This window comes from Geospiza fortis, unplaced genomic scaffold (genome assembly GCF_000277835.1).
Source record: "Geospiza fortis unplaced genomic scaffold, GeoFor_1.0 scaffold183, whole genome shotgun sequence".
NCBI lineage: Eukaryota > Metazoa > Chordata > Aves > Passeriformes > Thraupidae > Geospiza > Geospiza fortis.
The window spans coordinates 28,889-44,159 of record NW_005054447.1 but is presented as its reverse complement, the minus strand read 5'-3'; the positions used below and the strand labels follow the sequence as shown (position 1 = coordinate 44,159).

At 48.0% G+C, this 15,271-nt stretch overlaps 1 protein-coding gene across 1 annotated transcript in view; it reads left to right on the top strand.

The window, feature by feature from the left end:
- The first annotated feature begins 338 nt into the window (after positions 1 to 338).
- The window catches only part of ALG9 (ALG9 alpha-1,2-mannosyltransferase), a 19,068-nt gene continuing 4,135 nt past the window's right edge, over positions 339 to 15,271 (top strand). The window contains exons 1-13 of the mRNA XM_031062422.1: positions 339 to 469; positions 722 to 856; positions 1,117 to 1,187; positions 2,049 to 2,137; positions 2,505 to 2,640; positions 2,924 to 3,011; positions 3,510 to 3,615; positions 7,191 to 7,313; positions 8,783 to 8,937; positions 10,593 to 10,698; positions 11,529 to 11,676; positions 12,242 to 12,371; positions 14,892 to 15,022. Coding sequence (XP_030918282.1) covers positions 2,089 to 2,137; positions 2,505 to 2,640; positions 2,924 to 3,011; positions 3,510 to 3,615; positions 7,191 to 7,313; positions 8,783 to 8,937; positions 10,593 to 10,698; positions 11,529 to 11,676; positions 12,242 to 12,371; positions 14,892 to 15,022 — 1,172 coding nt within the window. The 5' untranslated portion in view covers positions 339 to 469; positions 722 to 856; positions 1,117 to 1,187; positions 2,049 to 2,088. The remainder of the gene's footprint in view (positions 470 to 721; positions 857 to 1,116; positions 1,188 to 2,048; positions 2,138 to 2,504; positions 2,641 to 2,923; positions 3,012 to 3,509; positions 3,616 to 7,190; positions 7,314 to 8,782; positions 8,938 to 10,592; positions 10,699 to 11,528; positions 11,677 to 12,241; positions 12,372 to 14,891; positions 15,023 to 15,271) is intronic.

Sequence of the window (15,271 nt, the reverse complement as noted above, 5' to 3'; positions counted from 1 at the left end):
CGGCTGCCTTGGCGGTGCTGAGGGGCTGCTGCTGCTTCCTTGTGAGGGGACCGGCATCCCCATCCCTCCTGCCCTAGTGCACCCTCAGCCCTTCTGCTGCTGCTTCCTTGTGAGGGGACCGGCATCCCCATCCCTCCTGCCCTAGTGCACCCTCAGCCCTTTGCTCGGTGTCACCTTGTGAGGGGACCGGCATCCCCATCCTGCCCTAATGCCACCCTCAACCCTTGCTCGCTGTCACCTTGTGAGCCGTGATCTCGTCGCTGCATATCTGAGTTTTCCTGCTGCATATTTGTAATTTTTTATTTCCCTCCTCCCCCGCTTTTGGATTAGATCATCCGGGAGCAAAGCAGGGCACGTCTGGGCCCCTGAAGGATCAACAGCTTTCAAGTGTCTGATCTCGGCCAGGTTCTGTGCAGCTCTGCTGAGCAACATCTCGGATTGTGACGAGACCTTTAACTACTGGGAGCCGGTGAGTCCCTTCCTGCCCTTGGGACTGGCAATTTGCAAATACCCCTTTATTTAGGAGCTTGTGCTCTCTGTTTCAGTTTCCAGTTGGCTTGTGCAAATGCAGATTTATTCAGAGCCTTGTGCTGATCCCTCTGTTTCAATGAGAAGTATTTTGCTCCGGAAACTCCCTGCTTTGTGGCAAACTCTCTGCTTTGTGGAAAACTCTCTGCTTTGTGTGCTGCATGTTAATTTATCTATTTGATCTCTGTTGTAGACACACTACCTCATTTATGGGAAGGGGTTTCAGACCTGGGAGTACTCTCCTGCCTACGCCATCCGCTCCTACGCTTACCTGTGGCTCCATGCCTTGCCAGCCTGGTTCCATGCCAGGGTTCTGCAAACCAACAAGGTAAATTTGATGTGTGGAAGCTGCTTTTGAGAGGAAGAAATGTACATTTAGTGTGTGGGAAACAGCCATCCTGTTTGGTGTTGAAATTGACTTCATTTTTATAAAACATGGTTGAAATGGACTTCATGTTTATAAAACTGGTTTGTTGACAAACATTGACCTCCCTGGAAGGATTTCCAAGGGTTTGTGGGTTTCCCCTGATGTTTTACAAGCCCATTTTGTGTCCTGTGCCTCATTCAGACCCTGTCTGTGTCTGCTAGGTTCTCATCTTCTATTTCCTGCGATGCTTCCTGGCCTTCCTGAGCTGCATTTGTGAACTCTACTTCTACAAGTGAGTGTCAGAGTGTCTGCAGGGCATGTGTGGGAGCAGTGCGAGTGCCAGGGACAGCTCCTGCCACAGGAAATAGGCTTTGAGGCTCGTCTGTGGATGAGAAAATACAAGTTTTCATAAGAACTCACTGAGATGTTGGTCAGAATGTCACAATTAGGACAAAGTTGCACTCCCAGATCTCCCACCCACACCTCTACTCCAGCATTTTGTTGACTCCACTCGTTTCCTCGCTGCTGGCAGCAAGCGGGGTGGGAGTGTTGCAGGCTGAGGAGAGTCTGGTGCTGTGTTTGCTTATCACAGTGAATTTGACAGGAACACACTGATTGCTGCTGTCTGTAATCTCTCTGCCAGTGCTGTTTAAGCTACTAAAATCAGTAGCCCTAACATGCAATTATTACCTTGTCCAAACTGTATTTTTATTTTTACCTGCTGCCTCTTGATTCCTGATTTTTAATCCGCTGCCTTGCATGATTTTTTTGTTTGTCAGAAGCCACAGCTCATCTCCTTAAACCAGAGTGCTGGCACGTGTTTTCTCATCCACATTCTGGTTTAAGGAGATGAGCTGTGGCTTTTTTTGCATGGTGGGGTTTTGTGAGGGGTGAGGGGATGGATGGAAGTGTGCAGCCACAACTCCTGAGATTTGCACAAGCACAGCTGGGAGAATCCAGGCCCCACCCAGAGTTTTGTACTGGGGTAGCTCAGGGTCTGAAATCCCAGGAGAGGCAGCCCTGAGTGTTGGGAATCCCCCAGCTCAGAGCTCTGGGGCTGCTCCGTGGGTTGTTTGTGGTTCTGCATGCCTTGGTGCTGCTGATTTGGCCCTGGGGCTGTTTTGTGGTACCTGTTTCTCTGCTGCTTCCCCAGGGCTGTGTGCAAGAAGTTTGGGCTGCACGTGAGCAGGCTGATGTTGGCCTTCCTGGTGCTCAGCACGGGCATGTTCTGTGCTTCTGCAGGTGAGTTGGCTCGGCACTGGCACTAACAAAGGTTCAGAGAGAAGAAAATCACATCTCTGGATGCTCTTTGTTCTATTCCCATGACAGAATAAGCGTTGATTCAAATTTTGTTCTCTGTGTTACAATTTCCAGGCCTGTTTCTGTTGCTCCCTCCTGTTTTTTAATATTTGCAGTGCCTTTTAAACAGGCTCCTGGCCTGCCTTCCTTGGACAGCCTTTGTTCTAAGGAAGGAGCTGACACTTTGGCACTTTGTGTGCTGTCCCCTCTGGCTGGCTGTACCTGTTTTCCCAGCCAGTGCAAGACTTGCAGCAGGTGTTGTGTGAAGTGTGGGGAGGCTGTGCTGACCTTTCATCCCCTCGTGTTGCAGCTTTCCTGCCCAGCAGTTTCTGCATGTACACCACGGTGGTGGCCATGACGGGCTGGTACATGGACAGGACCTCGGTGGCAGTGCTGGGGGTGGCTGCTGGGGCCCTGCTGGGCTGGCCCTTCAGCGCAGCTCTGGGGTAAGGAGCACTTTCTGCCCTGTCTCAGCTGCTTTTCACCTCCCTGGGGAGAACCAGCGGGCACTGAGCTGCCAGCTTAGCCCAGGATCATTGCTACAGCCTTCCTGGCTTTTGGAAAACTCAGGTTGGGCAGATTTTCTGGCATTAATATGGGTGAAACCTGAGCTGGATGGTGAATCTGGAGTAGGAGCAGCATGGTGGTTCTGCCTCTTGCTTTGAAGGGGCAGCAGAAGCTGCAGTGGGGTTCTCAAAGCCTCCAGCTGACAGCTGGTCTGTCTTCCAGGCTTCCTATTGCCTTTGACTTGTTGATCCTGAAGAAGAGGTGGAAAAGTTTCCTGAACTGGTGTGTGGTGTCCTTGATCCTGTTTTTGGTGAGTGCCTGCCACTGTGGCAGTGTTCACAGGGGTCTTAGGATGAGGGAAGAGACGAGGATCTGACTCCATGTTTCAGAAGGCTGATTTGTTATTTTATGATATATATTATATTAAAACTATACTAAAAGAATAGAAGAAAGGATTTCATCAGAAGGCTGGCTAAGAAGAGAAAAGGAATGATAACAAAAGCTTGTGACTGACCGAGACAGTCCGGACAGCCGGACTGTGACTGGCCATTAATTAGAAACAGCCACATGAGACCAATCACAGATCCACCTGCTGCATTCCACAGCAGCAGATAACCATTGCTTACATTTTGTTCCTGGGGCCTCTCAGCTTCTCAGGAGGAAAAGTCCTAAGGAAAGGATTTTTCATGAAATGTGTCTGTGACATGCCACAACACAAAGAGGGAACGGATGGCAACACAAGGAATGAGTTTCTTTAGGAAAATCTGCTGGAGCTGCTGCACTTTAACCAAAATCTGCTTTCTCCCAGGTGCCCTTGGTGGTGGTGGACAGCTATTACTATGGCAAGCTGGTGGTGGCACCTCTCAACATCGTTTTGTACAATGTCTTCACCCCCCACGGGCCTGATCTCTACGGTGAGTTTGGGGTAACAAGCCAGGGAGGCAGCTCGAGCTTTTCTGGCTGCCCTGGCCCCTGACTGGCAGTGCTTTTTGTGCCGTGCCCCAAAGCAAAAGCAGCTGCCAGCTTCTGCTCCTGCAGCTCCGAGGGCTGCAGCTGCAGCTTCTGGACACGGGATGTCTCTGTCGAGCTGGCAATGCACTCCCGGTTCCTCCAGGCTGGGAGTTGTGCTGCTTTTGTTCACTTTTCACTCCTGTGAAACTGCCAGGAGGTGTCTCACTGGCTGGGCACAAGCGGCCTGTGTGTGTTTGTCAGCTTGGATCAGTTCCTGGCTGCTGCTCCTCGCAGTCAGGCTGCAGAACTTTGGGAAACTGAGGAATGGTGCAGAATCCATACTTCTTTCTGTCCATATCCTGCACTTCTAGAGCTGGAAATTGATTTCTAGCAGGGCTTCAGAAGGGCTGGCAGAGACCAGAGGATGCCTGCAGCATCTCTGTGCTCTGTGTGAGGCCAGAGGAGCTGTTCAGGAGGGCTCAGCAGTGAGGCCAGAGGAGCTGTTCAGGAGGGCTCAGCAGTGGGCAGCAGCAGCAGCAGGGCTTTCTCTGGCAGCTGGCACTGCTGCTTGGGTTGAGGGGCTGTTCTGGGTGCTGCTGAGTGCTGATTTGTCACTTGTGCCTGGCACAGCAGGACAGCAGCTGCTCTGCCAGGGCTCTTGGCCTCTGCAGGGAGGCTCTGAAGTGTGGGGCTGGGAGTTTTGTGTAAGTAAACTCCAGGCTCTGTCTCTGATAGGTTTTGGCAGGGCCTTGTGCCTGACCTTTTCCACACTGGTGCATGAGTTGTTTCCAGAAGCCTCCAGGGACCCATCTGTCCTGAAGAGTTTTATTCACAGTGACATTCACACAACATCCTCGGGCTAGTAAAGGAGCCTGCCTGGAATTGCTCTTTAATGCAGTGTGCCCAGGACAACGCTGTGTGTTTAGAGAGCTTCAAAACACTGGGGAAAAATAACACTGCCAGGGGAGATGAAAGGCTGGCCAATCCCTCTTGGCTCTGGAAGCTGGGATTTCCCAACGTTCACATGATGGGGGCAGAGTCACCAGCCCAGACCATCTCCAGTGTAAGCACTGCAGTGTTTTTGAGACAAGGTTCAATTAATTTTTTCTCCTCTGTCTTTAGCAATATGCTCCCTCTACATAAATATTGTCTGTGCAATTAATATTTCCCTGGAGTGGTTAGGTTTCTACAGCCAAGGGAAAACAGCTGCCAAGAGTATATCCCTGTTTCTGAGGCTTTGGGGTGGTTTTGTGTACTTAATTTGTGACCAGAGTTTTGTCCCACTTTGGGAGGCTTTATTCAGCTTGGGTGGAAGGTTCTGGAGCTGCTCATGTGCCACTTTCTCTGTGGAACCCTGCTTCTTGAGCAGAGTGAGAATACATGAATATATTGCAGTGAGCAGACTGTTCATTGTAGCAGCACTGAATCAGAACAGGGCTGTGACTCACGACCACATTATTGCAGCTTAGTTTCTGCTTGCCAGCTGCAGTTCCTGCACTCAGGCTTCAGCCCAGGGTGGGGCTCCTTGTCCCAAACCTCTTTTACAGCTCCCCTGCTCTGGCCTGAGCTGCCCTCACCATTCCTGTGGTCAAGGTGCAGCGTGGCTAAATTTGATTCACTGCTGAGTTCTGGAATTGCTCATGGGGCCATTCCCAGACCTCAGAGTTCAAAGCATTTTCTCACTGGGGTCTGACAGAGCTTCCAGCTGCTTTCCCCCATGGAACCACCGTGCCAGGAGCTGCCTGGGTGTTCCTTTCCCACTGCTTTCACCAGTCTGTGTCCTGGATCCCACACCTGCCCAGCTCTGGGATGTGCATCCTTGCAGGAAGATTCTCCAGCTCCTCTCTGCAAGCATATTCCCATTGCTGGAGAGTTCTCAGTGCCCCTCTCTGCTTCAAAGATGATGTTCTGGGCCAGGGCTTCTTGCCTGCAGTGGGGTTGTTCCTTTTTGAGGCTGCAGTTCACCTTGAGCCATGTGGAGAAGAGGAATAAAAACCCTTTTGCCCTGGGAGGCTTTGAGCCTGAGTGCCTCTGAATGGCTGCGTCACCGGTGAGCCAGCCTGGTGCTCTTTGCCTGCTGTGCACTGTTCTCTTCTCTTTTTTCCCCCCTTTTTATTTTTTTTTAGCCTCTCACAGAGAAGAAAATCCCTCATTGGAGAAGGAGGAGAGGCTCCAGTGCTTGTTTTTTTCTGGGCAATTCAGTCACACTGCAAAAAAATGTGAGCGAGCAGCTATTTTTTGGGGAAAGCTGTGCTTCAGAGCAGCTGCTCTGTTTATTAGCAGCGTTATCTGGGCTGTGTTTGGATTGTGGAGGAGTTGTGTTTCATGAGGTGTCCTTCACTCCTGACCCCCAGGCTGCCAAATCTGAAACCAGAGCAGGGAGAGGTGAATTCAGGGTGAATTCCCTTTGCTTTCCAGCTCAGCCACAAAGGTGACAGGATGGTCCCTGCACTTACCCTTCAAAGACTTACAACTTATTTCTATAATTGCTGTTTGCTTTCAGAGCTGATAACTCAGGGTTTCCTCTATAAACCCAAGCTGCTTGGCCAGGCAGTGACTCCAGTGCCATGTTTGTCACATCCCCAGTGCAGCTTCTCCCCTTTTTTTAGCTGCAGGAGCTGCAGAGCTCTCGGGTTTTCCTTGCTGCTATTCAGTTGTCTGATGAATTTCAACACGGACCCGATGTAAGTGGCTCTGATTGCAGGAAATTGCTGTGGCATGTGACACATGTCACAACAGTGCAGTGATTAAAGCCCCCGCGTGTCATTTACTGGCTGATTGAGCTAATCACACTGAGAGAGTGGGAAATGTGTGGAGAGGAACTGGCATTCCTCATTGTTAAGGGCTTTAAGCATCCTGAATTAAGAGTCTAAATAAATGACAGTTGGACTGGAGTTTCTTTCAGTTTACATCCTCCAGAGCTTGCAGCCAGCTCCCAAGTGTGGAGGCAGAGCTGCCTGGCTCCTGTTTGTGTCAGAACAGGCTGAATTTGGGACATTTAAATAATGCTGAGTGAAAGGAGGGACCAAACCCAGCATTTAGTGGCAGAGTCTTTGTTGGGGTGAAGTGGGAATACAAACTCCTTTCCTTCTTAATCCTTTTTGGTACCTTTTCTGTTCCTGCCAACCCAGAATGAGCATCCTCACTCCAGAATTACATGGCATTGTGTGGTTTTGTGTGACTCCTCTGCAGTTAGAAAGAAAGAATGAGTTTGGGGTCAAATTTCCCAGTTTTGGAAGTTTCCACTTCTGCTTTCTTGCTGAATGGAGGGGTGAGCTCTGTGTCACAGAGTTCTGCTGGCTGTTGGAGTGCTCTGGGGTTCATGAGCAGCAGGTGTAATACTGGCTATTTTTCACCCCCAGTGAAAAAATAAGGAGAAAAATCATTTCTGAGCAGGAAGACAGTGAAGTTTCTTGTGCAGGTGTGAGTGTGAGGTTCTCTGCTGGGCTGTGTCAGTCAAAGAAGGGCCAAAGCTGCTGCTCCATCCATTCACACTTGAGTTTCAAACCTCTTTTTTTCCTTCTTTCTCACCCTTTAGGTACAGAACCCTGGTACTTCTATTTCATCAATGGCTTTCTGAATTTCAACGTGGTTTTTGTGCTGGCCCTGCTCGTGCTGCCTCTGACCTGTCTGATGGAGTGTCTGCTGCAGAAATTCCGTGGTGAGTGCAGGGTTTGCCTGCCAAAGAGCAGCTTTTCCTTACTGGAAGTGAAACTGGGAGCAGTGAGAGCCTTTGGAGCACCAGGAAAGTACCTGGAGCTCATTAGGGTTCAGGATTGTTCCTTGCCTCCACCTCAAGAGGAAAAATGTGTTAAAAAAAGTGAGCCTGACGAGGTTCCTGAGCTTCATTGTGATGTTTAATCCATCAGGAATGGCCCAGTCAATAATCCTGAAGGGGGAAGAAGCTGAACCTGGTGTTGTTCCCATCTTGTCTGCAGCTGGAAAGGGGTAGAAACCTTTTGGGGTTGAAGCTGGACTGCTCTGGGCACTGTGGGTTTTTCAGCTGCCAGGAGTGAGCCCTGCTCTGGGCAGTGTCCCCGTGGGTGTGGATATACTGAGAGTTAAAAAAAAACCAAAAAAAAAGAGGAACCAGAATACTCCTTACTTCACTCTGGGCCTTCTCTTGAATAAAATGACATCAGTTTGAGCACATGACGCTTGTGAGTGACTCCAGAGGGGAAGTGTAAATTCCTTTCTGCTGTTTTCCTAAGGAAAATTCATCAAAGTTCAGCAGCAGCCTCCAGATTCATCAGTCCAGTCACTGCTTTGCTCTCTCTGTTTTTTTTTACTGACTACAACAAACAGTAACACAATCCTCGATGAAAATGTATGTTCAGGGGTGTTTGCTTATGTCTGTTCCTTGGCTGTGAGTGACAAACTCTCAGAAAGCAGTAAAAGCTCAGTAGGAGCTCCTGTAAATGCAAGATTTCCTGCTGTTCACTTGGTGTTCTTGCACTTAACAGCAGGAGCGACTCTGCCAAGTGCTTTGTTCTTATTGTCTGTGAAATGCCGTTGGCTTCATTGCTTAACTCTGCTGTTGGGAGTAGCAAGGGGTAGGAAAGGGACTGAAAATTGTCAGGCTGTGTAGAGCCCTCCTCAATGTGACTGAAATTCAGGGTAATTGTTGTTATTTTTGAATCAGTTATTTCCTCCGTTAAGCAGAAGGCGCCTGGGAGACCTCTCCCGGTGTTATTTTTGTAATGAGGCAATGAAGGTTGGGCAAACTTCAGGCTCTAAACAACCATTTGGGAGGGGAGGGGCAGCTCCTGAGGAGGCCTTTTCTGATCTTTGTGTGTGCAGTGCCCAGCAGGAAACCCAGCACTCCTGTCTGCCTCTTCAGGCCTGGCAGTTCCTGATGGCTTTTGTGTCTTTTGGATCCACAAACTCTTTATCTTCTGCTTCTGCTCTTCCTAAGGCTGTTGGAATTGTCAGTGTTGTAGGAATCTGCAAAAATCCTCTGAGGAAAACGCCCTGCTGGCTGTTTGGGGTGTGTTACCTGGGTTTTTAGCAACAGTGGTGCTCAGGACAGGGCGTGTTTGGGTCTCCAGAGTGGGATTTGGGTGTGAGAGGGGATTGTGCAAGAGAAGGAATTCTTGCCTTACTCCTTTGCTGAGGTTTTGTTTCTTCCAGTTCAGAATCTGGGCCGTCCCTACTGGCTGACCCTGGCTCCCATGTACATCTGGATCCTGATTTTCTTCAGCCAGCCCCACAAAGAGGAGAGATTCCTCTTCCCCATCTACCCGCTCATCTGTCTCTCTGGTGCTGTGGCTCTCTCTGCTCTTCAGGTAAATTCCAGTGGTTTTTAATAAACAGCTGAGAATATTTCCCAGCTGTTATTTCCTGCTGGCTTTGAGCTGTTCTCCAGTCCCAAGTGGGAATTCCTGGAGCTGTGATGCTGTAGTGCCAACAGCACCCAAAATCCAAGGGATTCCTAAGGGTTCAGTGACCTGCTGATGGAATTGTGGCTCCTTGGCTGCTCAGCTCTAAGGGCAGGAATGTGGGTGTGTAGGAAATGCATTTTGATGTGCCTCAGAAGGAATCCCTCCCTCACTGGGCTGAAAAAAGGCAAAAGGATCTCATTTAAATGTTGGGAATTGCATTGAGCATTTGGAAGAGCCAAAGACTGGATGTTTAGTAAACATCACTTGAAACACTTCACAGAGCAAAGCACTAATAGAGACTGATATAAACCTTCCCAAAGCTCAGAATTATTCATCTCCTGCTGTTAAAAAGGCTCAGGAATGCAGCCAGGAGTCCCTGCTGGAGCCTGTTCCAGCCGTTTGGCCTCACCCTGCTGTTCCTGCTCTGTCCTGCTGTGCCCACCCTCCGTCCCTCATCCTTCCCCTGCTCAGGTGCTGTTCCCACTCTGGATCTCCATCACTCCCAGATGAGTTCCAGTCCTTGCCTCCACACAGGACCCAGCTTGGAATGTCACCAATTTTCTGGCTCTGACTGAGAATTCCTCTGTGCTCGCAGAACATCACAGAGCAATGTTCATTTATTTTTATTGTAACTATGGCTTCAGGAAAGTTTCCTGTATGTTTCTTGCATATTTTGCCACTGTTTGATGAGATTTTGCCCAGTATGGAGCGTCCAGCTGAGAATGTGGAACTGATTGTCCACCAGCAGGACAAGCTTGTCACTCTCCCCCTCCAAACTGTGTGGATGTTATGAGAAAAATGCAAACAGGACAAGAGAAACAGAAATCAGCAGAGGGTAGGGAGTGAATAACCACTCTGCAGAACAGCAGGGAGGGACCACGGCAGGGACTGGATGTATTTCCTCCTGGCTATTCCAGAAAAGCTTTTTAATTGAAAAAAAACCAAACCTAAAGGGCTTTTCTTTTTATCAGTTTTTCTTTTTATCAATTTTTCTTTTTATCAATTTTTCTTTTTATCAATTTTTCTTTCATCAGTTTTTCTTTCCTCGGTTTCAGAGGGACTTGTGTTCAAAGCTGGATGCAGAATGTGCTCTGTGGTGTTTTATTCACTTCAAAGCTGTGGTTTGTGCAGGCAGGGTAAACAACCAGAGGTCACTCTGGAAATCTGGGTCATGGAGCTTGTTTTAGGCAGGAATTCAGTCCAGCATGGAAAATCAGGTGAGTGTGCAGGGAACTTCTGAAAGGGACTCTTGCCCCTGGTTCACCTGGGAGCAACCAAGCTGCAGCAAGGAGAGAGCACTTTAGGTCCAGAGGCCTTCCTAGGAAGCATAAAAAGAGCTGAAATACCCCAAATTATCACTTAAATATGACCAAACCCTATGAGTTTCTGTGCATTTTGATGACTCTGAATTTAAAAATCTGGTGGGGGAACACACTGTTGTAAGAGCTTTATGAAAAAAATGAGAATTTTGCTGAATGGATCAGAGTTGGAGTAACTTCATATTGTCTCTCTCTTTTTTTAATCTCTTCCCTGAGAAATGTTACCACTTCATCTTCCAGCGCTACCGCCTGGAACACTACACAGTGTCCTCCAACTGGCTGGCCCTGGGGACTGTCCTCCTCTTTGGCCTTTTGTCACTGTCACGCTCTGTTGCCTTATTCAAAGGTTGGTATTTCACATTTGCCCTCTGCCCTCCTGGCTCTTGGGCTCAGGGCTGCGGAGTTTGCGCTGCAGAAAAGGGATCTCAAGCATGGCCAAGGAATTTGGCAGTAAAATTTCGTGGGGCAGTGAGCTGAAATCCCTCAAGGAAGAGTTTGAAGGCAGGGCAAGACACAGGATTCCCAGCAGGAAAGAGGAGGTTTCATAATGTGGTCTCCTGCTGGATTCCCCACAAAGGTTTTGCTTGAAAACCTTCAAATTATGTTACCTGTGTCCTGCAGATAACATAATTTGTTGAGAAGTTTGTTCTTCAGAAGTTTGGCTGTTGTTGCTGCAAGGGAAGGAGTAAGTTCTGCTGGTCACCATTAATTAATTATTAATTATACATTCATCCATATATATACATATGAATGGGTCACCAGAATTGCATCACTTAAAAATCCTCTTCACCTTCCACCGGTAAACTCCACTGATCTAAAACCTGACTGGTTTTAAAGCACATACTTCAGCTTTCAGATAGACAATCCCACTTGGAAGAGCATTTTCTTGTGTAAAACTTGAATTAGGTGCATGAGATGGAGATGGAATCAAAGCCTTCCCACCTCATCAGTATTTTTGGGGGGTTTTGATGGCCATTGACAGCCAGGACAGGGAAATGTGAATAAAATTGGTAGGGACACCAAGGGTGAGAGGGGGAGCTTTGAATCCAGCCACTTCTTAGCATAGACCAGTTCATGAGTTACCAGTTAAAAAATTATACATGAAACAATTTTTGTAGGCTTTCATTAAATACCCCTCTTCCTTTAACCTTAATTATGGTTTTCTGCCTCCCACAGGCTACCACGGGCCCCTGGACCTGTACCCTGAGTTCCACAGGATTGCCACTGACCCCAGCATCCACACAGTGCCCGAGGGGAGGCCAGTCCATGTCTGTGTGGGAAAGGAGTGGCACAGGTTCCCCAGCAGCTTCCTCCTGCCTGACAAGTGAGTGCTGCCCTGGGAAAGGGGCAATTAGGGCAGTGGATAACGAGGGGCACAATAATGGGTGTGGGGAACCCTCAGGAACTTGGATCTCTGGTGTCACCAGCAGAATGTTAAAGTACCCAGATGAAGGATTCTGAAGGTTTTTCGTCAGAAAAACTGGCTGCAAGTTCCTAGGGGTCTCTGGTGTGCCAGGGGATGGTGTCCTTGGTTTTGGTGCTCAAAAGTACCCAGATAAAGGATTGTGAAGGTTTTTGGTCAGCACACTGGCCACAAGTTCCTGGGAATCCTTGGTGTACCTCAGGATAGAGTCCTTGGTTCTGGTTTTGGGGCTCAAAAGTACCCAAATAAAGGATTCTGAAGGTTTTTCATCAGCACATTGGCCACAAGTTCCTGGGAGTCACCTGGGGATGGTGTCCTTGGTTCTGGTGCTCAAAAGTACCCAACTAAAGGATTCTGAAGGTTTTTCATCAGCACATTGGCCACAAGTTCCTGGGAGTCACCTGGGGATGGAGTCCTTGGTTCTGGTTTTGGTGCTCTCACACAATGTTCTCCCTGCTCTCTGCAGCTGGCAGCTCCAGTTCATCCTGTCAGAATTCCGGGGCCAGCTGCCCAAACCCTTTGCCAAGGGGCCCTTGGCCACCAGGATCATTCCTGCAGACATGAACGACCAGAACAAGGAGGAGCCATCTCGATACGTAAGGATTTGTTCCTGCTTCCCTTCCCTCACCTCGCTGGATAATTTAAATTATTGCAATGCCTCACAGCGGATCTCCCCATTTCTGCTGGATAATTTAAATTATTGCAATGCCTCACAGCAGATCTCCCCATTTCTGCTGGATAATTTGAATTAATGCAATACCTCTCCCCATTTCTGCTTCCTGGGGAGTTCCAAAGCAAAACTGGTCCCTCTGCAGCACTTGGAAATCTCCCCATTCTTGTGAGTGGCTTCTGTTTGCCTTTCATCTGCCAGTTTGAAGACATAATGATAATAAAAGAAGCAGCAGAAGTAAGAACTCCTAATGATTGCAGTTTTGGGTTTAGTGTAGTGTGTTAATGTGATCACAGGAATGAGTAATTTGAAGTCCCCCACAGAAAATATTTGTCACTGAGCAGGAATTGAAATTTTCCTCTTTTATTTCTTTTTAAATATAAAACTATTCATCATATTTTCAACTGAGGAGGAGGAACTTAATTTGGAACTTAATTGCATTAGTGGGAATCTGCTAAGATAATGTATATTGGTATTATTGATTTATTTCCTGGTTGAACTAAACAAAACACAGATAGGAATGTCTTAAAATTATTGCTAGCTAGCATGTTTAAAATTACTGACAGGTTCAATCTTGGCAGTCTTGTGGGTTAAAACTCTTATTTTGAGGCTGATTATGCAGTTACTGGAAATGGGAAGGAGGCGTGTTCCCACCTGAGAGGAGCTGTCTGCTGCAGTGCATTTAATTTATGAAATCTTTAACTGGGGCTTATTTTTAGCACAGACAGCTGGCTGCTCCAGCCTGTGACTAATAGAGCAAAACACACTTTTGTTTCATGCTTGTTCCTTAATGTCACCCTACAACTTTGTTCTTTCCCATGCGAGCTCAAGGGCCTAGGACTTGAGAAATCAGAAATTAAACAGGGGCTTAAAACTCTTACTTTTGACCTGCTAATTACACCAAGAGATCAAGATCTTTTCCCCAGGTTTAGTGAGTACCAGCATATTCAGATTTTTTAAGAAGTAGAAGAATAATTGGCAAGAACTGGACAGGACTGTGAGAGGGGATAAATCTCAATAGCACGAGGCTGTTGGTCATCTAAAGGGGAGAAAACAAGTGGTTCAGGAGGATTATCTGAGCCATGGATAAAGCCATTAATGGCTGTGATCTCACTGTTTCAGGTGTGAGTATCTATTACTGCTCTGCTTGGAAATGGAAGAGGGAACCTCAGTGTTCCTGTTGCTATGAGACACTGGGGGAAGAGTGATTTGATCTTGTTTTGCAATCTCTCTTTCCTTAATCACGTCGAGCTGCACTTACCTTGCACTTGCCCAGCTGGGGAGGTGCATTTGTCTCTGAAAGTGCTAAGAAACAGATAAGGAATATTATTTCTTCCCAAGATACATCCAAGCAGGACCAGCAGATTAGGCTGAAGGCTGCTGACAGCAGCTGCCTTCAATGAAAAGGGTTTTTAAGCATTTTCTCTTCACTTCTAGCACCCTCCAGACCCCGCAGATGTGCCCTTAGCTCCAGCTCTGGGCTGTTCCCACTCCTGTCAGCCAGGATGGGATCCAACTCAGCTCTCCTGCACTTGGCAGAGCAGTGGTATCAAATAAAGAAAGAGTGGGAGGAGGAAAAGGGGAACAGAAGAGGAGAGGATGTAATTTAGAAATCCCTCACAGCTTCGTTCAGTAGAACTCATTCCTTTCTTTCATTTCAAGGTCTGGGCATCACCCAAGTCTTGTGTAAATCCCCAAATCAATGCAGAGGTGCTGTGTTGGCCCTCAGAGCAGGAGGAATATCATCTTTGGCTTCACTGTAATGTGAAGGAATGTGAAAATACAAGGGAAACGTGGCTTGCACCTGGAATTTGGAGTCCCAGCCCTTTTAGGGCAGCATTTAGGATGAGACAAGTGAGGCCCTTGAGGCAGCAACTTGTCTTTCTCTGAATGATTCCACATCACTTCCAGAAAAACTTGGTTAGTGGTCTGGGAGTCGTTCTGCTAATGAGCCAGAGCCTCTCCCAGGGCCTGGAATGTTCCTCTCACACAGAGCACAAAGTGGATTCAGCATCCTCAGCTGCGTTTCCTGTGGTGTAATTTCATTTGCCACTCAGTTGTGATGCCACAGAGCCATCTGCTATCCACCTAATTAAATTGTTTCCAGCCTAAATTGTTACATTAAACCCCAAAGGTGCTTCAGAAAAGGGATCTCAAGCATGGCCGAGGAAGTTGGCAGTAAAATTTTGTGGGAGAGTGAGCCGAAATCACTCAAAGAAGAGTTGGAGGGAGTAAGGCAGCATGAGACACAGGATTCCCAGCAGGAAGGAGGAGGTTTCATAATGTGGTCTCCTGCTGGATTCCCCCACAAAATGAATTGTGTTACCTGTGTCCTGCACAAAGCATTTCACCTGCTGCTGGGAGTGCAGCCCCCTTCTGCTTGCTGTGAATGAGCACAGAACCAAACCCACAGGGAATAAAGCCAGCACTGTCTGTGTCCCTGCAGATGGACATCTCCAAATGCCACTACCTGGTGGACTTGGACACAGCAGCAGAGACCCCCAGGGAGCCCAGGTACTCCTCCCACAGAGAGGAGTGGGTGACCATTGCCTACAAGCCATTCCTTGATGCTTCCAGGTAGGATTTGCACTTTGGAGAGGGAGGGACAGGGGCACTCTGGGATTTCTGTTTGCACAAGTGGGCAGGGAGGAGAGATCCGTGGGCAGATGCCAGCTTGAAATGCAATTCCCAGCAAAATGGAGCCTTTGTCCAACTCCTGCTTGCAAAATTTGTGACCCAAGTTGCTTTAGAAGGGTGAAACTCTGTGAGGAGGGTGGTGAGGAGTATTTTTATAAAGAAATAAACAATTTCTTTATAGAGCTTCCT